This window comes from Phaenicophaeus curvirostris, chromosome 28 (genome assembly GCF_032191515.1).
Source record: "Phaenicophaeus curvirostris isolate KB17595 chromosome 28, BPBGC_Pcur_1.0, whole genome shotgun sequence".
Lineage (NCBI taxonomy): Eukaryota > Metazoa > Chordata > Aves > Cuculiformes > Cuculidae > Phaenicophaeus > Phaenicophaeus curvirostris.
Window position 1 is genome coordinate 4,859,522 of NC_091419.1, and position 20,908 is coordinate 4,880,429.

The 20,908-nt window shown below is 45.6% G+C and overlaps 1 protein-coding gene across 2 annotated transcripts in view; it reads left to right on the forward strand.

The window, feature by feature from the left end:
• KDM4B (lysine demethylase 4B) overlaps positions 1-20,908 on the forward strand; it is a 66,793-nt gene that overhangs the window by 23,093 nt on the left and 22,792 nt on the right. For both annotated transcript variants that reach the window (XM_069877994.1, XM_069877995.1), the window contains exons 6-8: positions 5,561-5,610; positions 8,622-8,725; positions 12,284-12,421. In XM_069877994.1, coding sequence (XP_069734095.1) covers positions 5,561-5,610; positions 8,622-8,725; positions 12,284-12,421 — 292 coding nt within the window. The remainder of the gene's footprint in view (positions 1-5,560; positions 5,611-8,621; positions 8,726-12,283; positions 12,422-20,908) is intronic.

Sequence of the window (20,908 nt, forward strand, 5' to 3'; positions counted from 1 at the left end):
CAAGGGATGAAGGGAGGTTAAATGTGGAGGAAAGTAAAGGTGAGGAAAAGAGAGGTGGCCAGAAAAGGGGGCCAGATGACAGCGCTATTGATGAAGCAATCCATTCATCATATTGAAACGCCTTTTTTTTATGCAGGCTGCAAACCAGCTTAAAAATAGCATGGAAAAAAATCACTTTTGTTGCTCTGAGCTTTTGCTTTGACACTGCTGGAGATCTGGTATTATAAATACCTTGTAGAAAAATTAGGCCTTCGAAGCAGGAGATGAACTTTGCAAATGAGGGACCACCCTGTCTGTAGGGGTGGTTCTTAATGGCTTCTATTGCGTGATAAATATTCTTGATGGACGAAGGGGTTTCCTTTGGAAGCGTTGCTGCTGCCATGGGGGCTAAAGATGTTGAAGGTCAGGGTTCAGATCATGCATTTATGGACACACTTTGTCTTACAGAGATTGAAATAATAGCTTTTTATTCTGCTTGTCATGGCTGAGAGTAAGTTGGCATTTGAATCTTCGAAGGGTCAGTATTCTTGGCACAACTAACTCTACTTTGAAGACAGATAACTGACCCCCAGCTTGACACATGGTCCTAGGCATTTTAAATGTGCTTTCTCTTTTGGTTTCTGTTCCTTATTTCAGTAATTACGACATGTTAAACCGTGTGGGTCCTGTTTGGCCAGACCTTGTGCAGACACTGTGAAATTAACTTTCTTACCTTCTCCCATGAATCGGCCTGCAGTGACAGTACTGGAGCTCTGGGTCGAGCTGCCCACCGTGCCCAGCCTCCACGTCAGACTCCAGAATCTGATCACTGCTTAATTGCTCTGCCTCCATGCTAGGAGAAGTGGTGTGACTATCAAAAGCTCTGTCTGTGTGACAACTGTGGCCAGAAAAGGTCTTGGAAGCTTTGGGGGAGGTTGAACTAAGGGACTGGATGGCTCTGCCAAAGCTCTTCTGAAATGGAGAGCAACCAGCAGAGAGGGGGCGAGCAGGCTGGGGGTCGCCTTCCCTATGGGAAAGTTTTTAATAGCTTTCGGGGGCCAAAAAGAAGGCAAAACTGAACTGCGGCCCCTTTGAAGAAGCAGCGGTGAGGACAGAATCTGAGCTAGGCTGCAAAGTTCCTGAAGAGGACCTGTTGGTTCCTGAGGTTCCTGATGCTGGAAACTGTTGCTGCTGTACTGAATTCCCTGTACATCATCCCTTAATGGCTTCTACACCGGCCTTCGAGTCCCAGGATGGTCTGTCTGCTCTTTCTTACTGACACACTCATTTAATTCTTAACTCACAAGACATTTGCTTATTTATTTTCATTGTTCCTGATAATAATTCTAAGCCATTAGAGGGGAAAATTGTATTCAAAAATGCTGTTTCACACTTTATTTGTTTGATGATTTAGAGCGATAGAAAATAGCACATTTGCTGGCTTTTATAGTCTGATAATTATCCGCATCCATCAAGCCATTCCAGGGGAATAAACAAAACACCAAGAAAATTACGCTATTAATGACATCCTTTATGGCAAGTGGGAAAGATCTTTCTTTTGTATTATGGATTAAAAAGGGACTGTCCAGTTAACATTAAGTTTTATGTTAACAAAAGCAAACTGGCGCTGTAGGGAAATGAGTATCTTGCATGTTTGCAGCTTTGGGTCTGGCACCTTCTGGCCCCGGGGCCCTGGTGTCTGGTAATTGCAATCAGAATCAGATACTCAAAACTCAGAAAATTCTGCAGAAGTAGAGGTCGGAAGTGCTGGAAATACATTGGGAAGCAGGAGGTCTTTGAGGTGTAACAGTAAGTTCTGTGTTTGCAGAAGTGATGCTCCATCCATTTCAGGGACCTGGTTTTGTTTTGGTGGAAAGAGTAAGAAAACGTAATTTAAAGGGATCAGTATATTACTTACCGATTGTTGCCTTCAAGGTAAGATGACATTTGAGTCCTAGAGCTATAACTTGTTTTATCTTGCGATTTGTTTTCCCGATTCTGTAAATCTCGTGTTCCCTGACAGAGCTGCCAGACGTTATTCATGCTGTAACCTGACAAACTGCTGAGCGCCAGGTTTTCAAGTTAAGCTTGGCCCTTTGTCTTGGTCAGCCACCGCCAGGCTGACCCGTGGAAGGGTCTACTGAGGGCATTCGTCTCTGGGTTTGTTTGCAAGCCCAGCTTCTTGGAAGTTTGATTTATCTGAAACTCATTGCTGGTATAGCACTATTTATGTAGGCTTTAGCTTTTATGGGGGAGCCAGGGTGAACCAGTTCTGCACTTGTCGCAGGGGCTCAGGGTCAGCAGTTTTGGCACTGCTGTGTTTGCTGGTGGCTGTTGCAGATGTTTTCTCTGAAGCAGAATTAGTCCAGAAGAAGATAGATCTTCAGGAGGGCTGTTAAAATGTTTATGCTGCCGCCACTACTTCTCTTCAGTTCAGGTTGTTTGGGGCAGTGGGAAATCCTTGCTCCATCTTTGCTGTGGTTAAAAGGCAGCGTCTGGTCAAGGTTGGATTGAAGTTACTGCTGCTCTGTGCCCACTTCAGCCTTCCGCAGGGAGAGGGACATCGCGGAGTTGCTCCTGTCGGCAGGGTCTGAGGCCTCGACCCCCCCAGTGTTGGGCTGTTAGTGGGTAACAGGAGGCTGCTTTGACCACCTGGTATCAAAGGGGTGTTGTTCTTGTACTGAGCGTTCTTCTCTTTTCTTGTCTCTGTGGAATACAGTCGTACTGTGAGATGAATGGGACAGAGGAAGGAAGCATTTACATCTGTGGTGGGTGTTTTTCTATGGTTTTGATAGGATGGGTTTTGATTTTGGCATTTGTCTAGAGGAAACCTCCTGCATTTGTGTTTGGGCTGGGGTACAAAAGGAAAATAACCATGCTGCTTGGTGAAAGAAGTGATAAAGTATTCAAAGTGATGCATATAGAAAAGGAAATAATTGGATGTGCTTTACCATGTAGAATCTTGTCTGTTGCCTTTGGAATTAAAGATATTCTGCTGTTGATTTGAGCCCAAGTCCATGGGTGCTGGAGGTAAGGTAACAAATTGGGTGAGTGACAGAGTTCTCTCTGTTCTTTCTGTCAGGGATTTCAGTCCCAGCCAGTGCCTGGCTGTTTTTCACCACAAAAGCAGGAGGATGATACCATGAGGTCGAACACAGCCGCAAGCCCTTTGTGGGTGTTTATATGCTCACTAACAGCGCTCCTTTGATTGCAGTGATTTCTAATCTGCCCCTGTCACTTCCGTTGTTGCTCTACCTTGTAATCAATCATTTTATGTCTAGGTTGAGCCAGCCAGCTCAGTTGGGGTGGTACTTGCGCAAGCCACCTGTTTCTTTTACTGGTTTTAAATAGCAGCCCGAATTCTTCTATTGCCTATCTGTATGTAAATCAATGTGAGTGTAACTTAAAGCAGAAGTTGACCTACTTTTAATCTCTTCTGCAGTTAATTTAGTGAATTCCTAAGAATAAATGTGTCTGGATGTATGGGCTCTGCTTCCTAAAAGAGTGGCCCAAACAGATTTAATTTCTAAAATTGCAGTCAGCTATTGCCGAGGCACTGTTCTGCGGTGGAGTGTCCCGATTTGTACGTTATTACACATAGTTCTTTTGTATAAGCTGGAAATTCCTCCTCTCACTGGTTTCTCTCCAAGTCCTTTTTCTCTCTCTCCATGGACCATCCTCTAAAGCTCAGCTTGGCTTCTCGCAGTCTGCAGTTGCAGATAACACAATAACCATGTTCCAATGTATTAAACTTTTAACATCCTCGAGATTCAATTAATCTTATCTTTACAACTCCCAATTACAGGCACTAATTAAGTGAAGGTTGCATTGTAGACTGGGGATATTACATTAATCATCGGCAGCCTTGTAGCCATAAATTAGTTCTTTCCCAATCCTTCAGCGTTTTTCCCAGAAGGACTGGAATGTCTCATTTCCCTGTTTTAAGGGACATTAATCCCACAAAGGAGCTTTGGATCGGGATTAATTTTATCACGTTTATGTAAGTGATGAATGGTCTTTGTAAAATGAAAGCTGCTAGCTTTGTCCCTGACAAATGGAATTGAATTGTTTGATAATTATGCAACTTAAGGCACTGTTCAAACTTTGGTCACAGGATGTGGGAGTCTGTTGCTGTTTATTATTTTACAAGATTAGGTGCTATGTAGTGTTTTCTCTTGGATTTTTTTAAGCCACGAGTTTAAACGTCTGTTTTAATGTCGAAATCTTGAAGCATCCCAGGTATGATTTCTGTCCTGTGTTGCCCTGCCCGACCTGCCAGACCACAACAGGTAAACTTTGAGTTTGTACAAAAGCCATGTGGGCTGTGACTTTATCTGTTTCTCCTTACATTGTTGATAACCGTTAGGCTGGAAAATTGAGAGGCTGAGCAGGGTGCTGCCTGGAAGCCCTCTGCGATCAGGTGGGTTTGGAGGGATCCTATCGGAAACAGAGCGATGCTGTTTACCTGTCGCTGAGGTCGTGTGGCTGCCACAATATCCTGTTTTCAGCCAGTTGTAATGAGTCGGGATGGCTTTGACATCTTTATTGGAGAAATAATACATTTTTTATTATTCACAGTGAGCAAAAGTTACAGGTGGCAATAAATTAATTCCCACAAATGTAAATTTTCAGAATTCTCTGTTACAAAGAATGGTACGAGAGCCACATCCCATTTGGTGCTACTTGCAAGCACTAACATACAAACTGGCACTGCGTTGGCACGAGTGTCACATTAAACACATTTGGGTGTGTCAGGGTGTTTAGTTCGCTCCTTGTAACCTGAACACATAACGTCTTAGTTGCCTGGTTTCTGCTTCTGTGAGCATCGAGGCAGTAGAACTTCAAATAGGGGAGGTATCGAACAACTGCTTAGAAACTCCCCTGATTGTTTTAAATATAACATCCCACCCGGCGCTGTTTCTACTGTTCCTAGAAGCCTCCCTGTGTTTCTTTCCAAGTTGTTTCTGATGCTCACAGGATCGAGCTGAGGCTTCTGTGAAGCAGGAAGGAGCAGTCTCTGTTTTTCTCTAACCTGTCCCGTTCCCTTCATGTGGCAGAAGTGCTGTAGCAGTAGGACTCTGCTGTTTCCAGCCATCAGGAGAACATCACCATTTGGCTGTGTGGGACTTCATGCAGTTGATTGCTTTTCTACAATTATGTTCAATACTTTGCACTTATGGAATCATAGAATAGCCTCATGGTTTCTTCTGCATGTACTTTTACAGCAGAAAACGTGCCTGTTGTTCCTCAGACTGGTTTATTCCTATTTTTTCCAGTGTCACTTTGTCTTCTCGGTTTTTCTTCCACCTTGTGAAGTCCTGTTTAGAAAAAGATTACAGGAAAATAGCACAGATCCTCTAATGCGTCCTAAGGGCTTCCATTAAAGTACTGGTTTTCTTTTCTGAGCTGTAATTATGTTCCTGATGCCTTCCAGACTGCAGAGTGTGGGTTATATGTCCAGACGTTGAGTGTCAGTGGGCTGTGCTGACCATTACCACCCCTTGGTTTCTGCTGCCTTTTCCTGGTGCTGTTTTTACCTTCAGAGAGTGACGATTTGTTATTCCTGTTCCCTTTCTCCCAGGTACGCCATTCCTCCTGAACACGGCAAGAGGCTGGAACGCCTGGCAAAAGGTGAGCTGTGTGTCCTCCTGCACTTGGGAAACACATGGGTGGGCTCTCAGTGACAGCTGAAGCATCCTGGGGAAGAACCCTGCCCTGCGTTTTGAAATGGAAGGATAAAGAATTGACAGGGAGCTGGCTGCTACGATTTAATCTTGCAAGAGCTGCTCGATGAACCCGCTGTGTTCGTACAGCAGCTTCAGAATCAGAAATTTGTCAGTGAGTCCCTACCAGTGCTGCTGTTTCACAGAGACTCTGTCTGCTGACACACGGTGACCCAAACTAAAACAGACAGAGAAAAACTTCAATTTTGAGGTATTCAGACCAAATGCTTCCGTTTCTGGAAATGAAACCCATTGTGTGTCTCCATGTGCAACACGAGGCTCGTTGCTCTGGCTGCGTGAGGTGCAGCCTTGGGGCTCCTCCTGGGACCCCCACGCACACCCAACTTGGGGGAAGAAGGATGTTGGGGACTGTTGCTTCTTCCTATGTTTTAAATGTTCCATATCAGCATTAGCATTGATTGCTTTGAGTCTTAAGTAGGAAAGTGCTTACCGATTCAAAGCAGTGTTCACGGAGAACAGCTCGTGGAACCCTTTCCTCTCTATAATACACACTGCTTGGTGGCTTTCCTTTTATTCCACCCTCATCTTCCTTTGTATGGCAGCGCAGTAAAAGCTGTCTGGAACAGAGAAAAGAGGGGGAAGGAAAAAAAACCCCACAGCAGGGCTCCCTTGAGCTGGGATAAGCTCTCAGCTGTCACCAGGCTGTCTGTGAATTTTGCTGAAAACCTCGCGCTGGGTTCTTGCCTGCCAGGCTGTCCGGCAGCGACCGCCCGAGCAGTGAGCGCAGACCTCAGCCTCCTGGCCTTGGCATTCCTGCTGGCTCCCAGCTGGTGAGGCTGGAGGCTGCGCGGTGGATGTCTGCCTCCAGAAGTATCTCCCGTGCGATTTGTTGGTGTTGGATTTGTGTTTTGTTGCTATTTTTGTTCGCTTGCAAATGTTCTGAGCGCTGCATGGCTAAAAAAAGATCTTGTCCTAGAATAATTAACTCAAAATCTACATGGTTCATCTTTGTTGAGGCACACCGTGTGATTTCAACCTGCTGTTGGAATTCATGTGATGGAAGCAGACAGGGAAATCTGGAGGGCTGTTCTGATGCAGAATAAAGAAAAGTTCTGATACTGTTTTACCAGAAAGTAGACAAATCAGTGGTAATGGCATTTCTTGCCAACAGTCTGATGTTCTCTTGACTGTTGCACACGTGAATTAAAAAAGGAGAGTGTGTCAAAGGGAGCACCTCGTTGTGGGGGGTGAATGTGGAGTGCAGGGGTACGGATGTCCCAGGGCATGTGGTGGTGGTTCCTGTGCACTAGAGCTGTGATCCCCAGAATGAAATACTACTGAAACGTGCTGCTCAGAAATGTTGCGTTTCAAAGCTGCAGTTCAGTTTAGACGTTTCCCAGGTGTTCTAAAAATTGCCTTTTGATCTATTAAAAAGTCAGGAAATCCAGCTGACTGGTGTTCTGTAGAATCTGGAACACCCCTCCAAGGTCTGACATAGGTAATGCTCCATCTCTTGCTGTTCATAGCTTATTTTTACTGATGATCATTTTTTGAGACACGTCGATGGTTGTCAATGTATAAACCCAAAGGAAATGATTGATGACCTCTTTGGTTTAATTTTCTGTTGCTTAGTGCCTTTTGGAAGCTGAGATGGGTTAAGTTTTGATGCTAAACAGAGCAGTGTTGCTGCTCGGGCATTCGCCTTGACCTGTGCATCCCTGCTCTGCACTGGGGAGAAGTTTACTGGGGAGAAATGATTGCGCAATTAATATGGAAAATGAATAGCTGAGCTGTAAATGGGCTCACTGGGAGAGCTGTGGAGCCCAGGGAGGGAATGTTAATGTGTTGCCATGTTATTGGTGCTAATCACTTAAAATGTGCTTCTTTATTAGTAGCTTTAATGAGAGCCACTTAAACTGTGCATTAAAAAGAGGAACTGCAGAGAGGGCGACAGGCTGGGTAGCAGACAGGCATAATTTTAATGGAAATGCTTTTAGTACAAAAATATAAGAAAACCTGGAATCCAGTAATCCTTTTCACTTTCTGAAACCCTTTCCATTATGTGTCGTCAATTAGTTTTGTTTCCAGAGCTTGGGTTATTTATTCTCCTAAACGGTGATTTTTTTTAATCCCTGTAAACACGTAATTTGCTATTGAATCACCCACTCGGGCTGGAACATGTGGTCGGGAGTGAAGTGGTGTTACGTGGGCTTAGCTGACATTTCAGGGCACGAGGTGCTGACATCAAGGGGTTTGTTTGGGTTTTGCCACAGTTTTAGTATTTCTAGTTATATGTGATTTGTTTTAATAGCTTAGCCTAGACCTTAGGGCCATGGTAGAACCAAACACCTTGTAGTGCCGAGGGGACAGGTTTTGTTTCCTTCCTTTTGACTGAATATTGACATCTGAGTGGGTTTTTTTTCTGTTTGGGGATGGTAGGTAGGGCAGATTGGTCTGGAGTCTTAGGACTTGCATTGCTTCCGCAAGAATAATGTAGCCGCACATCAGAGAATGTACCAAAAGGCCGCGGCAGTGTTTGGAGTGAGTGGGACGTGCTTATCACTTTTTTCTTTTCCATATTCAGACAAAGGACGGCTCAGGGTGTGGGGAAGCAGCCAGAACTTGGGACAGACAGGAGCTGTTTCTTAATTCACTGGGGTTTTACTGAGCTTTTGGCCAAGCTGTTTACTCCCAGATGTAGAAAACTCAGATTCTGACTTTTAGTTTGAATGGAATTTAGTCTTACGTGCCTCGACATTCAAGTCTTTGTCACAAAATTTAACGAAGGTTCTAAACAATGAAGGATGTGGTAATCCCTGACGTCTTCAGCTGTTTGCCTGTTGTTTTGATCTGTATCAAGTAGTGAGACAGGTTTTCATTTTGTCAGCTTGTCTCCGCTTAAGTAATGGTTGGATATGATATTCCTGTAGTGATTCTTCTCCTTTAATGCCTCCACAGGATTTTTTCCAGGAAGCTCTCAGGGATGCGATGCTTTCCTCCGTCACAAGATGACCCTCATTTCGCCCTCGATCTTGAAGAAGTATGGAATTCCTTTTGACCGGGTAGGTACGCTGGCGAGTGGTAGAGGTGTGCAAAGCACAGCACCCCTCTTTAGGGAAGCAATTCATTGCAAGCCATGGGGGAGCAATTTGCTTAATTTCTAAGTGCATTGTTATGCTAAATGTATCCTATCGGATTGGACCAGGTGGCAGTCTGTAAATGAGGATTTGTGATTTGGCTGAGAAGAGCTTCTTTTCCTGACAGCTTTCGCTAGAACCGACTCTGTCAGTGGGGAACCTCTCCAGGTGGAGAGGGGTGAGCGGTCATCCAGACGCTGTGGCTTATCGCTAGGCAGCACAGCTCACTGGCAGTTCTTGAACACAGACATTTTTCTTCCTGGGTCTGACATGAACCAAAACCTGGAGTTCGACTTGCTGTTTTTCCGTTGTGTAAGTGTTCGTTCTTTGCTAAGCCAGTAAGGATCCATGAATCTCTTAAGCCCCCTGATTTGAAAGGAGGGGTCGTGTTTCTTTGGTATGATCGCTTTAATATGCTTATTCTTAAAGTCTTCTGGCAAGAAGTAAATCTCCTCAGCCAAGCCTGCTTACCACGGATTTAGTATCTGTGCGGAATCAAACAGCTCCTGCTGCTGTGTGTTCCCAGCACGCAGAGCCTGTCCTGCCAGGATGTCCTGCCTTTTGGTGCGGGAAAAGGAATTGATCTAGAGGTACTGGGAGTCTTAAATCAAGTGGGAAGTGTCAAAGAGTGCTGGATTCAAACTGATTTGGTCCTTCCCCATCCTCTTTGTGTTGTCATCTGTAGATAATTCTTGCCATATTTTTCTAAGCAAGAACTCTTGAGTTCTGATCTTTTTTTAGCAGGGTTCTGTTGGAGTCACTGAGACAGTATAGCACCTGTTGGGCCTGACGATTCTTTGAGATGGAACTAAAAGATCTTGGCTCTTTTATAGCAAAAAAACCTCTGAATTCATTCAATTTACCGCTCCAGAGACTGTTTCATTTTCCCTAGTGGAAGGCTGTGATCAATGGAATTTGAAGTGCGATCATCTGGCTTGTCAGAGGCATTTGCTGTGAGTGCAGGGGAGCCTGGCACGAAGCAATGTGGTGCTCATGGTTCGACATCGGTGGCTGGATTTGGCTGAGTTTGTGCATTACTGTTGATATTAAATTGTTCAGGGTGCAACAAACCATTTTTCTTGTAATTCTGCCTGTGCAACCTAATTCCCAGGTGTGAGAACGTGGGTGCCTGCTGCCCAGGGTTGAAAAATAATAATGAAAATATCTAGTTGTGGGGCCTAATGTTTTTGGTAAGGATTTTCACTGTACAGGTTTCGGGAAGGTGGATATGTGGAGTGGAATACGGGAAGCATCTCGGTTTGAGACAGAGATGCCCCTCTGAGAAATTATTTCTGACAGAGGATAAAAAACGTTCCCTATCCTGACCGTATCCAGAAAAGAGTCTGAAATCTGCAGCCAGTGCAAGCTCCTGGAAAATTTGTGTGACCTTGTCTTTATTTATTAGCCTAAACTGTAAAGTTTAAGGATTTCTTCTTTGCCTTCTTCCTTGGTGAAGAAGGCTTCTTACGATGACTCTTGATTCACGACAGGAAGGCTTTTTTGCACATCAATGCCCAGGGTTTCCCTCACACTGAGTTTTTGTAGCAATCTCAACGTGAAGAATCTGATTTTTGTCTCCCAGTTGTACACAGAGGACAATGTCACTGTCAAAACCAGTCTTTCTCTTTCAAAGGAAGGGGGATTATTGACATGTTACTTGCTTATAATTCCTAATCCTGATTTACAGAACGTGGCTGGGAAGTGTGGTTTTTAATCATAACTTCTCTGGCATTCGCTGGGAGGGTGTTTTTCAATGTAAAAAGAAGGAGGTGATCTCTCTTCAGTCAGAGCAGCCTGTATCCGAGTGCCTCTTGCCCTGGAACAGCAGCTTTTGATGGAGAACCGCTGCTATTCAGAAACAGGGAGCATGTGCCAGTCGGGTTTTTTTAGAAACAGAGATAGAATCTCTTCATCTAAATTCTTGGCAGATTTCAATGAAGTGAATAGCACGCACTTATGAATCGCTATAATGGTATTTACTTCTGGAAAAAAAGAAACAGATCAATACAAGGGCTTTTTAATAATTAAAAATGTGTATTTCTGTAATCTCCTATTGATTTCTCCATTTATTCCTCAAGAGCTCGCAGGAGTCGGTAAATTCCGGGCTTTCTCCATGAGTGGCAGTTAGTGCTGGCTCTCCTTCAATAGTTATTACTTTTCTGCATGGCCTATCCATCATCTTGAGTGCTTTCTAATTTATTGTGGGGATAATGTTGACAGCAGTGACATGGAGGACGTACACTGGGGGCTTGGAATGAAGACACCAGGATGCAGATTTCCTGACAGAAACATAATCTTTCTGTCTCCTGAAGTTAGCGATCTGCTGCTCTGATTTACGGAGGGGCTGGAGGGGAGGATGCTCCACAGAGCTGGTACGGACCTCGCTTCACCTCTCATCCAGAAACACCCCAGAAGCTTCTTGTATTGTCACGTCAGTTTTTAAACTCTCTTTTATTTAGTTACTCTGCTAATGTTAATAACAGCACGTTTAGGTGTTAGTCCAGCCAAGTGGGTGAATGTTTTGACTTCTCTCCGTTTACATTTATTTGTTCTTTGGGCCTGTCCTCGTGCTGAGGAGTGCGAGCTCTTTGAAACCTCTGTAGCTCCAAACTGCTGCGTTGTGAGTTACGGCCGGCGGGATGGGCTCCAGATGGAGCTGCTTGTTGTGTGACTGCAGTGAAAGGTCTGTCAGCATTTCTGGGCTGGAAAGGCAGGGAAGGTCAAATTCCACCTCCTTCCTAATCCCTAGAAGGGAGGTGCTGTCGCCTGCTTGCTGAGCTGGGCTGGGAGGATGGCTCCGAGCATCCTGCGTCACTGCCGGCCGCTCTTGTGATCTGTGCTGTACTCTAAGAATTAAATCACTTTTTTTCCCCCAGTGTCTTCTTTGCATAAGATTTTAAAAGAGGATTTTCTAGAAGCATCACAAATGGATCAGCCTCTGATTACAGCTGTAATCTGCAGAGGTTTTAAACCTTATATTAACAGTGTCCATAACGCTTATTGTTCTTTTAATTTTACTTAAGTAGGCAAGTGGTGGGCTGTTTGACATACAGGTGCCCAGATGGGATTTGAGACTGATAAATGTGATGGGGGAAATAAGTGCAGGGAGCAGGTACTTCAGTGGCACCTTGGAATGTGGAGTTAGGAGGGAAATCCAGCATTCCTGGCTCCGCTGGCATGGTGGTGGGGGCGTCAGTGTGGACTTTCCATGAGCTAAAGTGCTCGTGATCTAAGGATTTATCAATCTTTTGGAATGCTGCAGCCTGAGAAGCTTTTTGTAACTGGAGCCTGTGAGTCTAAATAGTTCCAGTCTGTGACCCTTTCCATCCATGGTACCGACTGTCTTTCCTTAATAGAAATACTGTAGTTTCCGCTTGAAAGAGAGAGGTTTAACCAGTAAATTTTTGTTTGTAAGTCTCTGTTCTCAAGCTGCTACATCAACTGGTTTGTGAGGCCTCTCTTTCTTTCGTTCTTGTTTTTCAGATCACCCAGGAAGCTGGAGAGTTTATGATTACGTTTCCTTATGGCTACCACGCTGGCTTCAATCATGGCTTCAACTGTGCTGAGTCTACCAACTTCGCTACTTTGAGATGGATTGACTACGGAAAAATGGCAACCCAGGTGGGTGTCTGCTGGGAACGAGGTGTTGGTTAAAGCCACTGGCCCATGAAACAGCAGGGGGTGGACAGGAGACTGAACCTTAAGAACAGAATGGAAAGTGCCAGTGTTTTTGTGATGTGCTCTTCCATTGGGCCGTGTTGCTCTTTCATGCCTGTTGATAATTTGTGCCCTTCTAGGGACACAGTAGTGACTTTCTCAAGTGTTGAAGGTTGTGTTCGCTTTGTGAAGAGGTTGTTTTGAGACTGGTGAGTTAGGATTAATATTCCGATGCATCGAAACTGCATTTCGCAGCAAATAAGGTGACTGATATAAGCGAACACAATTCATTAGGTACACACTGAAGGGAAAGGAATAAGCTGGAAATATTTTTAAGCTTTAATAAAGCAATGGTAACAGTCTGAAAATACCTGAATTTCTGTAATCTGTGCACTCAGTGCACTTTGAAGAGGAGAGTCGCGCTGAAATGCCTTGGTGTGGCTGTCACTCATTAGGGTAAAATTCGTCTAAGTTTTATTTTCCAGACAGGTAGACTTAGTTTCCGCTCTAGAATAGCATTTATAGCAGCTTCTTCACTTACTGTTCTTCTATCACCTCAGCTTGACTCTGGAACTTTGTAATGCTTTCTTCTGGCTGAGCCTATCTCTCTTCACAATGGACTGTGAGTGCCTTGGTGTCTCAGATTGTGACGTCCACTTTTCGTTTACAGAGATTTATATTCTGTGGGTAGCGAAAGGGAGATTATTACTGGATGGCGTCATTCTCTGCTCAGCTTTAGGCTCTTGGCGCCCTCGAGAGCGTCTTTTTAACCCTCTACCTTTTTGCTGTGATGCCTTCGGCCGTTTTTGAGCCAGGCTGAAGCTTTCTGCGCAGTTGTACTGGGTGGTGATCAGTGCTGTGCGTACATCAGCCTGAGCGCCCGCTTTGTGACTAATATGAGTCACTTGCCTCTGGAGGCTGGTGCTGTTTCTGGCACTACAGGCTTCAAGGGATCTTGTAGAATCACCAGAATCCCTGTGCTGTTTCTTCCTATTTTTCCTTTTTAATAATGTTGCTAACCCAGCTGGAAAAGGAAGATGATTGTTACCCCACAGGACCTTTTTTTCTGCTTTTTCCCCCTCTTTGGTGTTTGATTTCCTCAGCAACTGCAGGCAGGCACTCTCTGCCTGTCCAGTGGCTCAGGAGTTGCTGTCTGAGGAGCTCATCCCACGGAAAGCAAGCTCAGCTAACCAGGTTCCCAAAAGGTGAAGTGCCTGCCTAGTTTATTTTTTTCAGTAATATTCAATCCATGGATTGAAAGACTCCACTGTTAGCCAGCAAATTTGGCATTTGCACTTTCTCCTTTGGTAACAATAACTTATAAATAAATAGATAGATTGGATTATTTCATTTCTATAACTACAGTGGTGTAAAAGCACCTTCTGTTGGGCATGGTCGTGGCTGTGCTATGGGATATAAAATACATGAACTCGCTGTGCCAGTGGAGTAACGTCTCTAAGCTGCTGTTGGTAGTAACGGCAACTAAAATTACCCTGGCACCAGAAAAATCCTTGTGATGAGAAGTTGTGTCCCGCAGTGTTCAAGCAGTGAACCCTGCGTCAGTGTCCGTGATCTCCTCCTCCCCTGCCAAGGCTGTGGAGCAGACCTTGGGGCAGCAATCGAGGCTCCGGGCTGGGTGGAGGCTGGTGTGTGAGTCATGCATTTGAATTTGTTCTGGAGTGAGAGGGATGGTAAGAAAAGCCTGGGGCTTTAAGAGGCCTCGGATCGGTGTTGGGTGTCTCAAACTCAAAAACAGCCGAGCAAACTTGGTTTGAAAATATTAGAAATGGCATTTGTCTGCTGTGACCTTGTTCGACAGGTTTATCTGTGGCAAATGGCCATGGTGTTACACCCCAGAAACAGGGTTTATCATGGAAATGCTGACAGACCCTCAGCTCCAGCAGCGCCGGCAGGCACCGCTCTAATATTAAAAGCAATTTTGGGTTCAGCCATGTGTTCACAAACAAGTGACATTTGGGAAGTGCGGTTTTAGATTGAGCCTCCATGCTTACATTGTTAAGCAGCGTAGCGTGAAATTACCGAACAAGCAGCACAGAGAGCTCTGCGTGGATCTGCGGAGAGAAAGTTGAAGTGTGGAAGGAGACGCCCAATTTATTTCCATTGCACTCGGTGACACTTGTCTGTTTGGAGATTTCCGTTTAATATTGCCTAACCCTCGCGCTGCATACGTGTTAATTAACCCTTCGATACCCTACTGTTGGGTTCCAGATGAAGTGTGAATGCTGTTACTCTGTAAGGGCAAAAGGTTTGTTTAAATCTCATTTGAAGTTAAACTGGGACTTAATGAAATCTCAGCTGAGTGCGTGCACTCGAGCTGCCCGTGCGTTTGTGGAGAGAGGATTCGTGGGGAGAGACATCCCGGAGTGTGTGAGCTTTGGTTACCTGCTGCAGGTTTACTAAATTAAGAAAAAGCTGTATTGATTTCTGTGCTCGTGGGCACAATCACATTATCCATCTCGCATCAGAACAGTGTTTTTTCCTTGTCACACACTCGTTTATAAAGTTCTCAGAAGCTCTGGACTGGGTGTACTCTGCGGGTCTGTATCCTCCTGCCCTGAATCCAGCTGTCTGGAAGGTGATTCTTGTCCATTTTCCCATTTAACAACGTGGCTGTCGTGTCTTGCCAGCACTCGTGAGACTGGTGACAAGGTGAGGTTCAGAATTAGCTAGTTGTAACGTTCTCCTGGACATTGTCCTGGGCATGAAGTCTGGATTCCATTCTGCTGAGAGGGATCTGTGTCAGTAGGAGAGCGTAGGCGAGAGCTCGCGTGGGAAGGGAACGGGTCACCTCAGAGAGACAGGGAGAGCCACGCTAATTGCCTGCCAGATGGATGCAGTGTTCTGCTAACCACAGCAGAACCTGCCTGGGCTGTGAAAAACACATAATAACCAGGCTGGAGTGTGAAGATCAGCTTCTTAGACTCTGGTTCTGCTCTGACTGCACAACGAGCATCAGTATTTGCAAAGAAGCAATGGCTGCGAAGTTGTTTGGAACCGAATCGTAGATAAATAGGCTTGTATCTGTATGAACCCATGACTAGAGTGAATGGGTGCTTCAAAATTCTAGTAGAAGCTGGTTTGCTGAATACCCGAACCAGCTGTCCTGTTTGGGTCACAGCATTCTGAGAACCTAGTGAGACGTTCTGGAGTCTCTTTCAGAGCTGCGTAGGAGCAGTTGAGGGGAAGGGAGTGTGTGTAACGGTGAGGAGGATGCGATGCTGGGCTTCATGTCTTCGGAGGATGCCGTAGCCATTGCTGACAAGCAGCCTCTTACTGTAAGGACACATTGACCAAAACATCTTTATTAACTAAACACAGGGCAAACACAAAGAGATAAATGCGTTTCTTCATCTGTGTTGGGTGTCTTCAGTGTCTGTCCACTTTGTCCCAGGCCCAGGCAGGAGATTCCAGAGCCCATGAACAAACATGCAGCAGAATCCTCTGCTGTCCCTTCTCAGGGTTTCGGATTTTCAGTTACAACAGGTGCCTCTGTAGTCCCATGTGTGGATCCTCTGCTAATTCCTTCTCTGGCCTCCGCGCTGAGTACTGGTGTGTGACAGAGCCAGCCCCTGCCGTCTTGTGTGATGTGTGTAAATCCCTGGGACTGATGGCCATCATCTTAGCAAATGTCAATCTTCTCAGATTCAGAGGAAGGGTTTAACCTCCTCTCTTGCTTCGTGTCATTAATTACACGGTGGGGAACCACTGGGAAATAGATGTCTTGCCTACAGCTGGACATAGTGCCCAGAAGTGTAAGAATTAACAGCTCTTTAACTGTTCTCCCATTTATTGTCAATGTAAATGTCTCCATCTGTCCTCGAGGAGCCTTGTGTTGCAGCTGACTTTTTTCCAGCCAAGGTGACTTTGAGGCCAGCCGCAGCTCGCCCGTTCCACCTAATTTGTGTGAAAGGATGTGGTAGAACAGCACATCCTCAGGTGCTTGTCTGGGGCGGGAGCGAGACCTGCATTCCTCTCAGGGCTCCTGTAGGTAATCCTGGGGCGCTAACTCTTTGAATGCTGCTTAGTAACGACTGTGCCAGCTCAGGGCGAGTCTCCTGGAGCCATGAGAAGTGCTGGATCTCGAGGATGGAAAGCTGCCCTGAGCCCATGAAGCCCTGCTGCTGGCAGAGCCTCCCCTTCCCTCTCTGCCTCGCTAACCCTGTGATTTATAGCGTGGAGGCCCTGGTGTGCTTTGTGGCCGCAGTAAATAGGGACATGAAGAATGTGTTCCCTCTGGCCGAGTCGTTCAGCAACTCTGTCACACAGGAGTCCCTGACAGAGTGGCCAACCCCAAGCACTCGTGTTGGAGCGGGGACTTAAGGGTCACTGGGCTTTGGCCAGTATGGCCAGGCCATCAAAAATCCCTTCTAAAAGCTGCCTTAGCATTGACCGTTCTTGTGCGGCTGGTGTTGCTCTCTTGGAATTGCTTCAGGGGTGACACCTGGGGGCACAGATATGAAGAAGGAAGAGCACTCTTGCGTTCCACCTAGGAATGAGTAACCAAATAGTGTGTTCTGTTCAGGAATTGCAGGCATGGTGGTGTCAGAGCTCTGACAGGCTGTGTAAAAGCGGAAAGGAGCTGTGAATTGATGTTACGCTTTCTCATCAGGTACCTTCCCTTTTTGATGTCCTCCGCAGAAATTCCTTCAGGATTGGCAGTGTATTTTACCCTTCTCCCTCTTTGCTTTGTGAATGAAGAACACTTTTAAAAATAAAGCCCACGATTTATTGTAGTGCAGTGAGAGTAGCTTGCTTATGAACAGCCTCTTTTCATATTTTTCATTCCATTTTGGCTTATTGTTTGTCTTTCCTCTGGTAGCCATGCTTCTGACTTTCTTCCAGCTTGGTTCTCTACTGGCAGTTTGCAGGAGTTTCAGGTCAGGGCTCGTAGCTGGGCGCTTCCTCATCTCAGACATCAACATTCAGACCTTGCTTCTGCTCCGTCCTCACCTGACTCTCTGACTGCTTCAAAACACATGCAGGTGGGGCTGGATCATTACAGGGAAGGGGCAGAAACTCTTTCCTCTAGGACTGATACACAACAATTTGCCTCCTTTCTTTATATATCAAATCGCCTTCGGTTCCAAGTTGTAGCGTTTGGAGCTGCAAAAAATATATCTTCAGCTTCATATTCTTTTGAAAAACACTGCTGAAGGATGCTTGTTCTTCCCAAGGGAGAGCGTTCCATGGTGTGCTGGAAGCACATCTTGGGTTGTCACATCACGTACCGACACGTCGTATTCCACCAAACACAATTATTCATGTTTCTACAAACTGCCAACAGATCGTGGTTGTCGCGCATGGATCAACGTGGTGGGTTTGCTGCTTTGTCTGCGGGTTTGCAGGCGTGCAGTGCAGCACAGCATTCAGTGTTCTCTTTAAAAGAAGTGAATAAGAAGCAGATGATGGAACAGAGGGACAGAAGGGTAACTTTACTCACTTAGCAGGTATTGTCTGGTGTGTCTGTCACTTCAGAGCTGTAGATTGTCATCAAGCCACGGCCGTTCATGCTTGCTGCGTGCTTAACGCATGAACACGGGATGCTGACCTGCTGAAAGGATGTTTTCTGCCAGCGACAGTCGTTGGTGGTAGCTGCTTTCCCCAGCTGTGAGTCTTATGGTGCGGAAGAAATAATGCCTTGAGAGAACCTCAGAATGATGTTTGCTATAGACTGTATCATAACCGCTGGATAAAAGTCTTTTGTTTATCCCTTGTACTGGAATGAGTCTGTCAGAGCAGAAAGGATCTGATACTTCATTGAGTCCCCTTCTTGCGGTGCTGCTGAGAGCGATCGGTCTCCTTCTCTGTTCTTCGAGGGGCATGGTTTAGTATTTGATAGGAATGGTTGGACTCGGTGATCCGATGGGTCTTTTCTAACCTGGTGATTCTATGATTCAGTTTTATCTGAGCCATGCGACCTGGGGCCCGTCTGAGCTGATCTCCCCTGACTGCGGGTGTGTTCATCTGACAGGAACAAGCATTGTGTATGATGGAGAGATTCAGGAGTGACCAGCATCCTCACAGGTTTAGCCTACAGGGCAGGAAAAGATAAAGAATTCTGGCAGAGGTTGCAAAATACCTCTGCCAAAATAAAACCAGAAATCTCCTTGCGATGTGTCAGCAGCAGCGTTGTGCCTGTGGGCTGGGGGGTTGGGGTGGTATTTTATTTGCCTACAATGAAGCAGGTTGCATTTTCTGTTGTTATGGATGAAACCAGAATCCTCATATTAGGAATGGAGGGGAGCAGGGTCGGTGTGACTCGGCAGCTGACACCGCTTGCCACTCACCCAACTCTCCTGCCAAAAACATCCGCACGGAATATTACGGAAGCAAGTTAAGGAGAAGCGTGGGGAGAAAACATGCCCTGCAGCCAGGGACCGGGGGGCCTTGGAATCTTTACCTAATGGTTTTGTTTATGAAACTCTGCAGAGGGTTTCCAGTGGGTTTCCTAATGAACTGGCTCGTTGTTGAGACTTACGGCAATGCTGGTAATTACGCTAGAAACAGGGGGTCAAGACTCATCTTCTTTCCCACAAGCTTTCAACTACCAACCATTAAACACACAAACTACACTGTTTAGGTTTTTCTCCTTCTTCTCAAAGTTTAACTCCTGACTTGCAGAATACCTGCCACTCGTCCTTCAGGCGCACGCTTGCACCTTGGGCGCCTTTGTCGCTCCTGAAACCTTCGTGTTGCTGTACAGGGTTTGGGTGGAAGAACAATGAAACTGGAGCCCAGTTTATTCTGTCATACTGGGAGAGTCTGAACTCAATCTCAAGTCACAGGTCTTTAATTGATAACAGATCGGATAGCTAGTCGAGAGTATTACTGGAGGGACTTTGTGTTTCTCCCAAAAGCTGAAACGCTACATCTTATCAAGGAAATTTATGGAAAGGTGCTTAGGAGCGCTGCCTGTGTTAGCGCTCTGTGCTCCCGTAATTCACAGCAGGAATTTCTCAGCTGCCTTTGGAGCATAACCATTTTCTTGATGAGCAACTTGCTTTTAGGCTTTGTTGTTATGGAAAAGCAGATACAAGAGCTTTAGGCGAAGATTTTGGTCTGGCATTTAATGATGGCATAACAGCCTAAAGAACTTCGACTGTGAGCGTGTTGGGGTTTCTTCTATTTAAATTTCCATTAAAGCAGCACAGGAGGCTGGCGGAGTCGAAAACAACTGTGCCCTGACTTCATCCCAACGGGAGGGGTTTTCCATGAGAATCAGAGGTGCCAATCTAAATAGATAGTTTTGTGACATAAGGAAAGGGTTATTCTACCTTAACTTTAAACGTCCTGGAATGGATGGGGTTCGGTTCAGTGTTAATAGTTGAGAAGCGAGGGAAATACCCTTGCAAAAATGACACTGAAGGTTGAGGTTGAATGAGGCTGCATTTTTCCATGTATCATTTCATTTTATGGCTGCAAGGAGACACTCTCTTTATTTGACTGTTGTTTTATATAGACATTAATGTGTTTATGTAAAAAAAAAATCTAGCAAATAAGATAATGGTTACAGGCTCAGCAGCCACAAATTTCCCACTCTCGGTCTTTGAGTTACAGCTGATGAGACAGGGTTCCTGCTGCGGGCAGATATTTTACCACAGGCTGCAGCTTTGAGTAGCAGATAGTAATAAATAGAGGAGGAATGTTGTTTTTTGTGCTCCACTCTGTGCATTTCCTTGCAGCGTTTTGGCCTGTGCTTAGGTTGTGAGTCGCCTTTGCGCATTCATATCCTGGATGGGTAGCAAAGGCGTTAGCTTTTGAAAAATGAGAGGTAAGGGTACAAAAAGCCTTTAGAAGGTGAAACAGATTCAGTTCCTGCAGATTTGGTGAATATGGAAGCTCCTGTGGTCTTGTTGCTGGTTCAGGTCTCAGATCCCCTGTAGCTGACAGTGGAGCACTAACCCTAAAATGGTTTGGTTTTATTTTTTCCACCCCCGTTGTCAGGACCTGTAGCCAGTCCTTGGAGATCCTGGCTATGAAGATTCTGTGGTTTATTCGGCTGCTCGATCTGTCGCTGTGACAGCCGCACTGTCCCCGAGCGGCTCCGTGGAGGGGTCTGGCTACCAAGCGGCGAGGGCAGAGGAGAGACAGGAAGGGATCTAGTTAGATCTCAGTGTTCCTTAAATGTCTCCCCCGTCACTTTGACATGATGGGCGTATCCTTCATGCTGCTGCTGAGTCGTGGTCTGTGCTTTGAGTGACCACATTGCTCTTAATGGTTGGACTCAATGATCCGATGGGTCTTTTCCAACCTGGTGATTCTATGATTCTTAAAACCTTCACAGTTCTCGTGGTGTGTAGGAGCTCCACGAATCCAGAACCAGGGCTCCGTGGTTCAGTTTTGACTCACGTAACGAGTTTTCTTATCTCTCCTTAGCAGTGGCGTTTAATTGCAGGCACGTTCGTTATATTCTGTTGTTTCTGTGAAGTT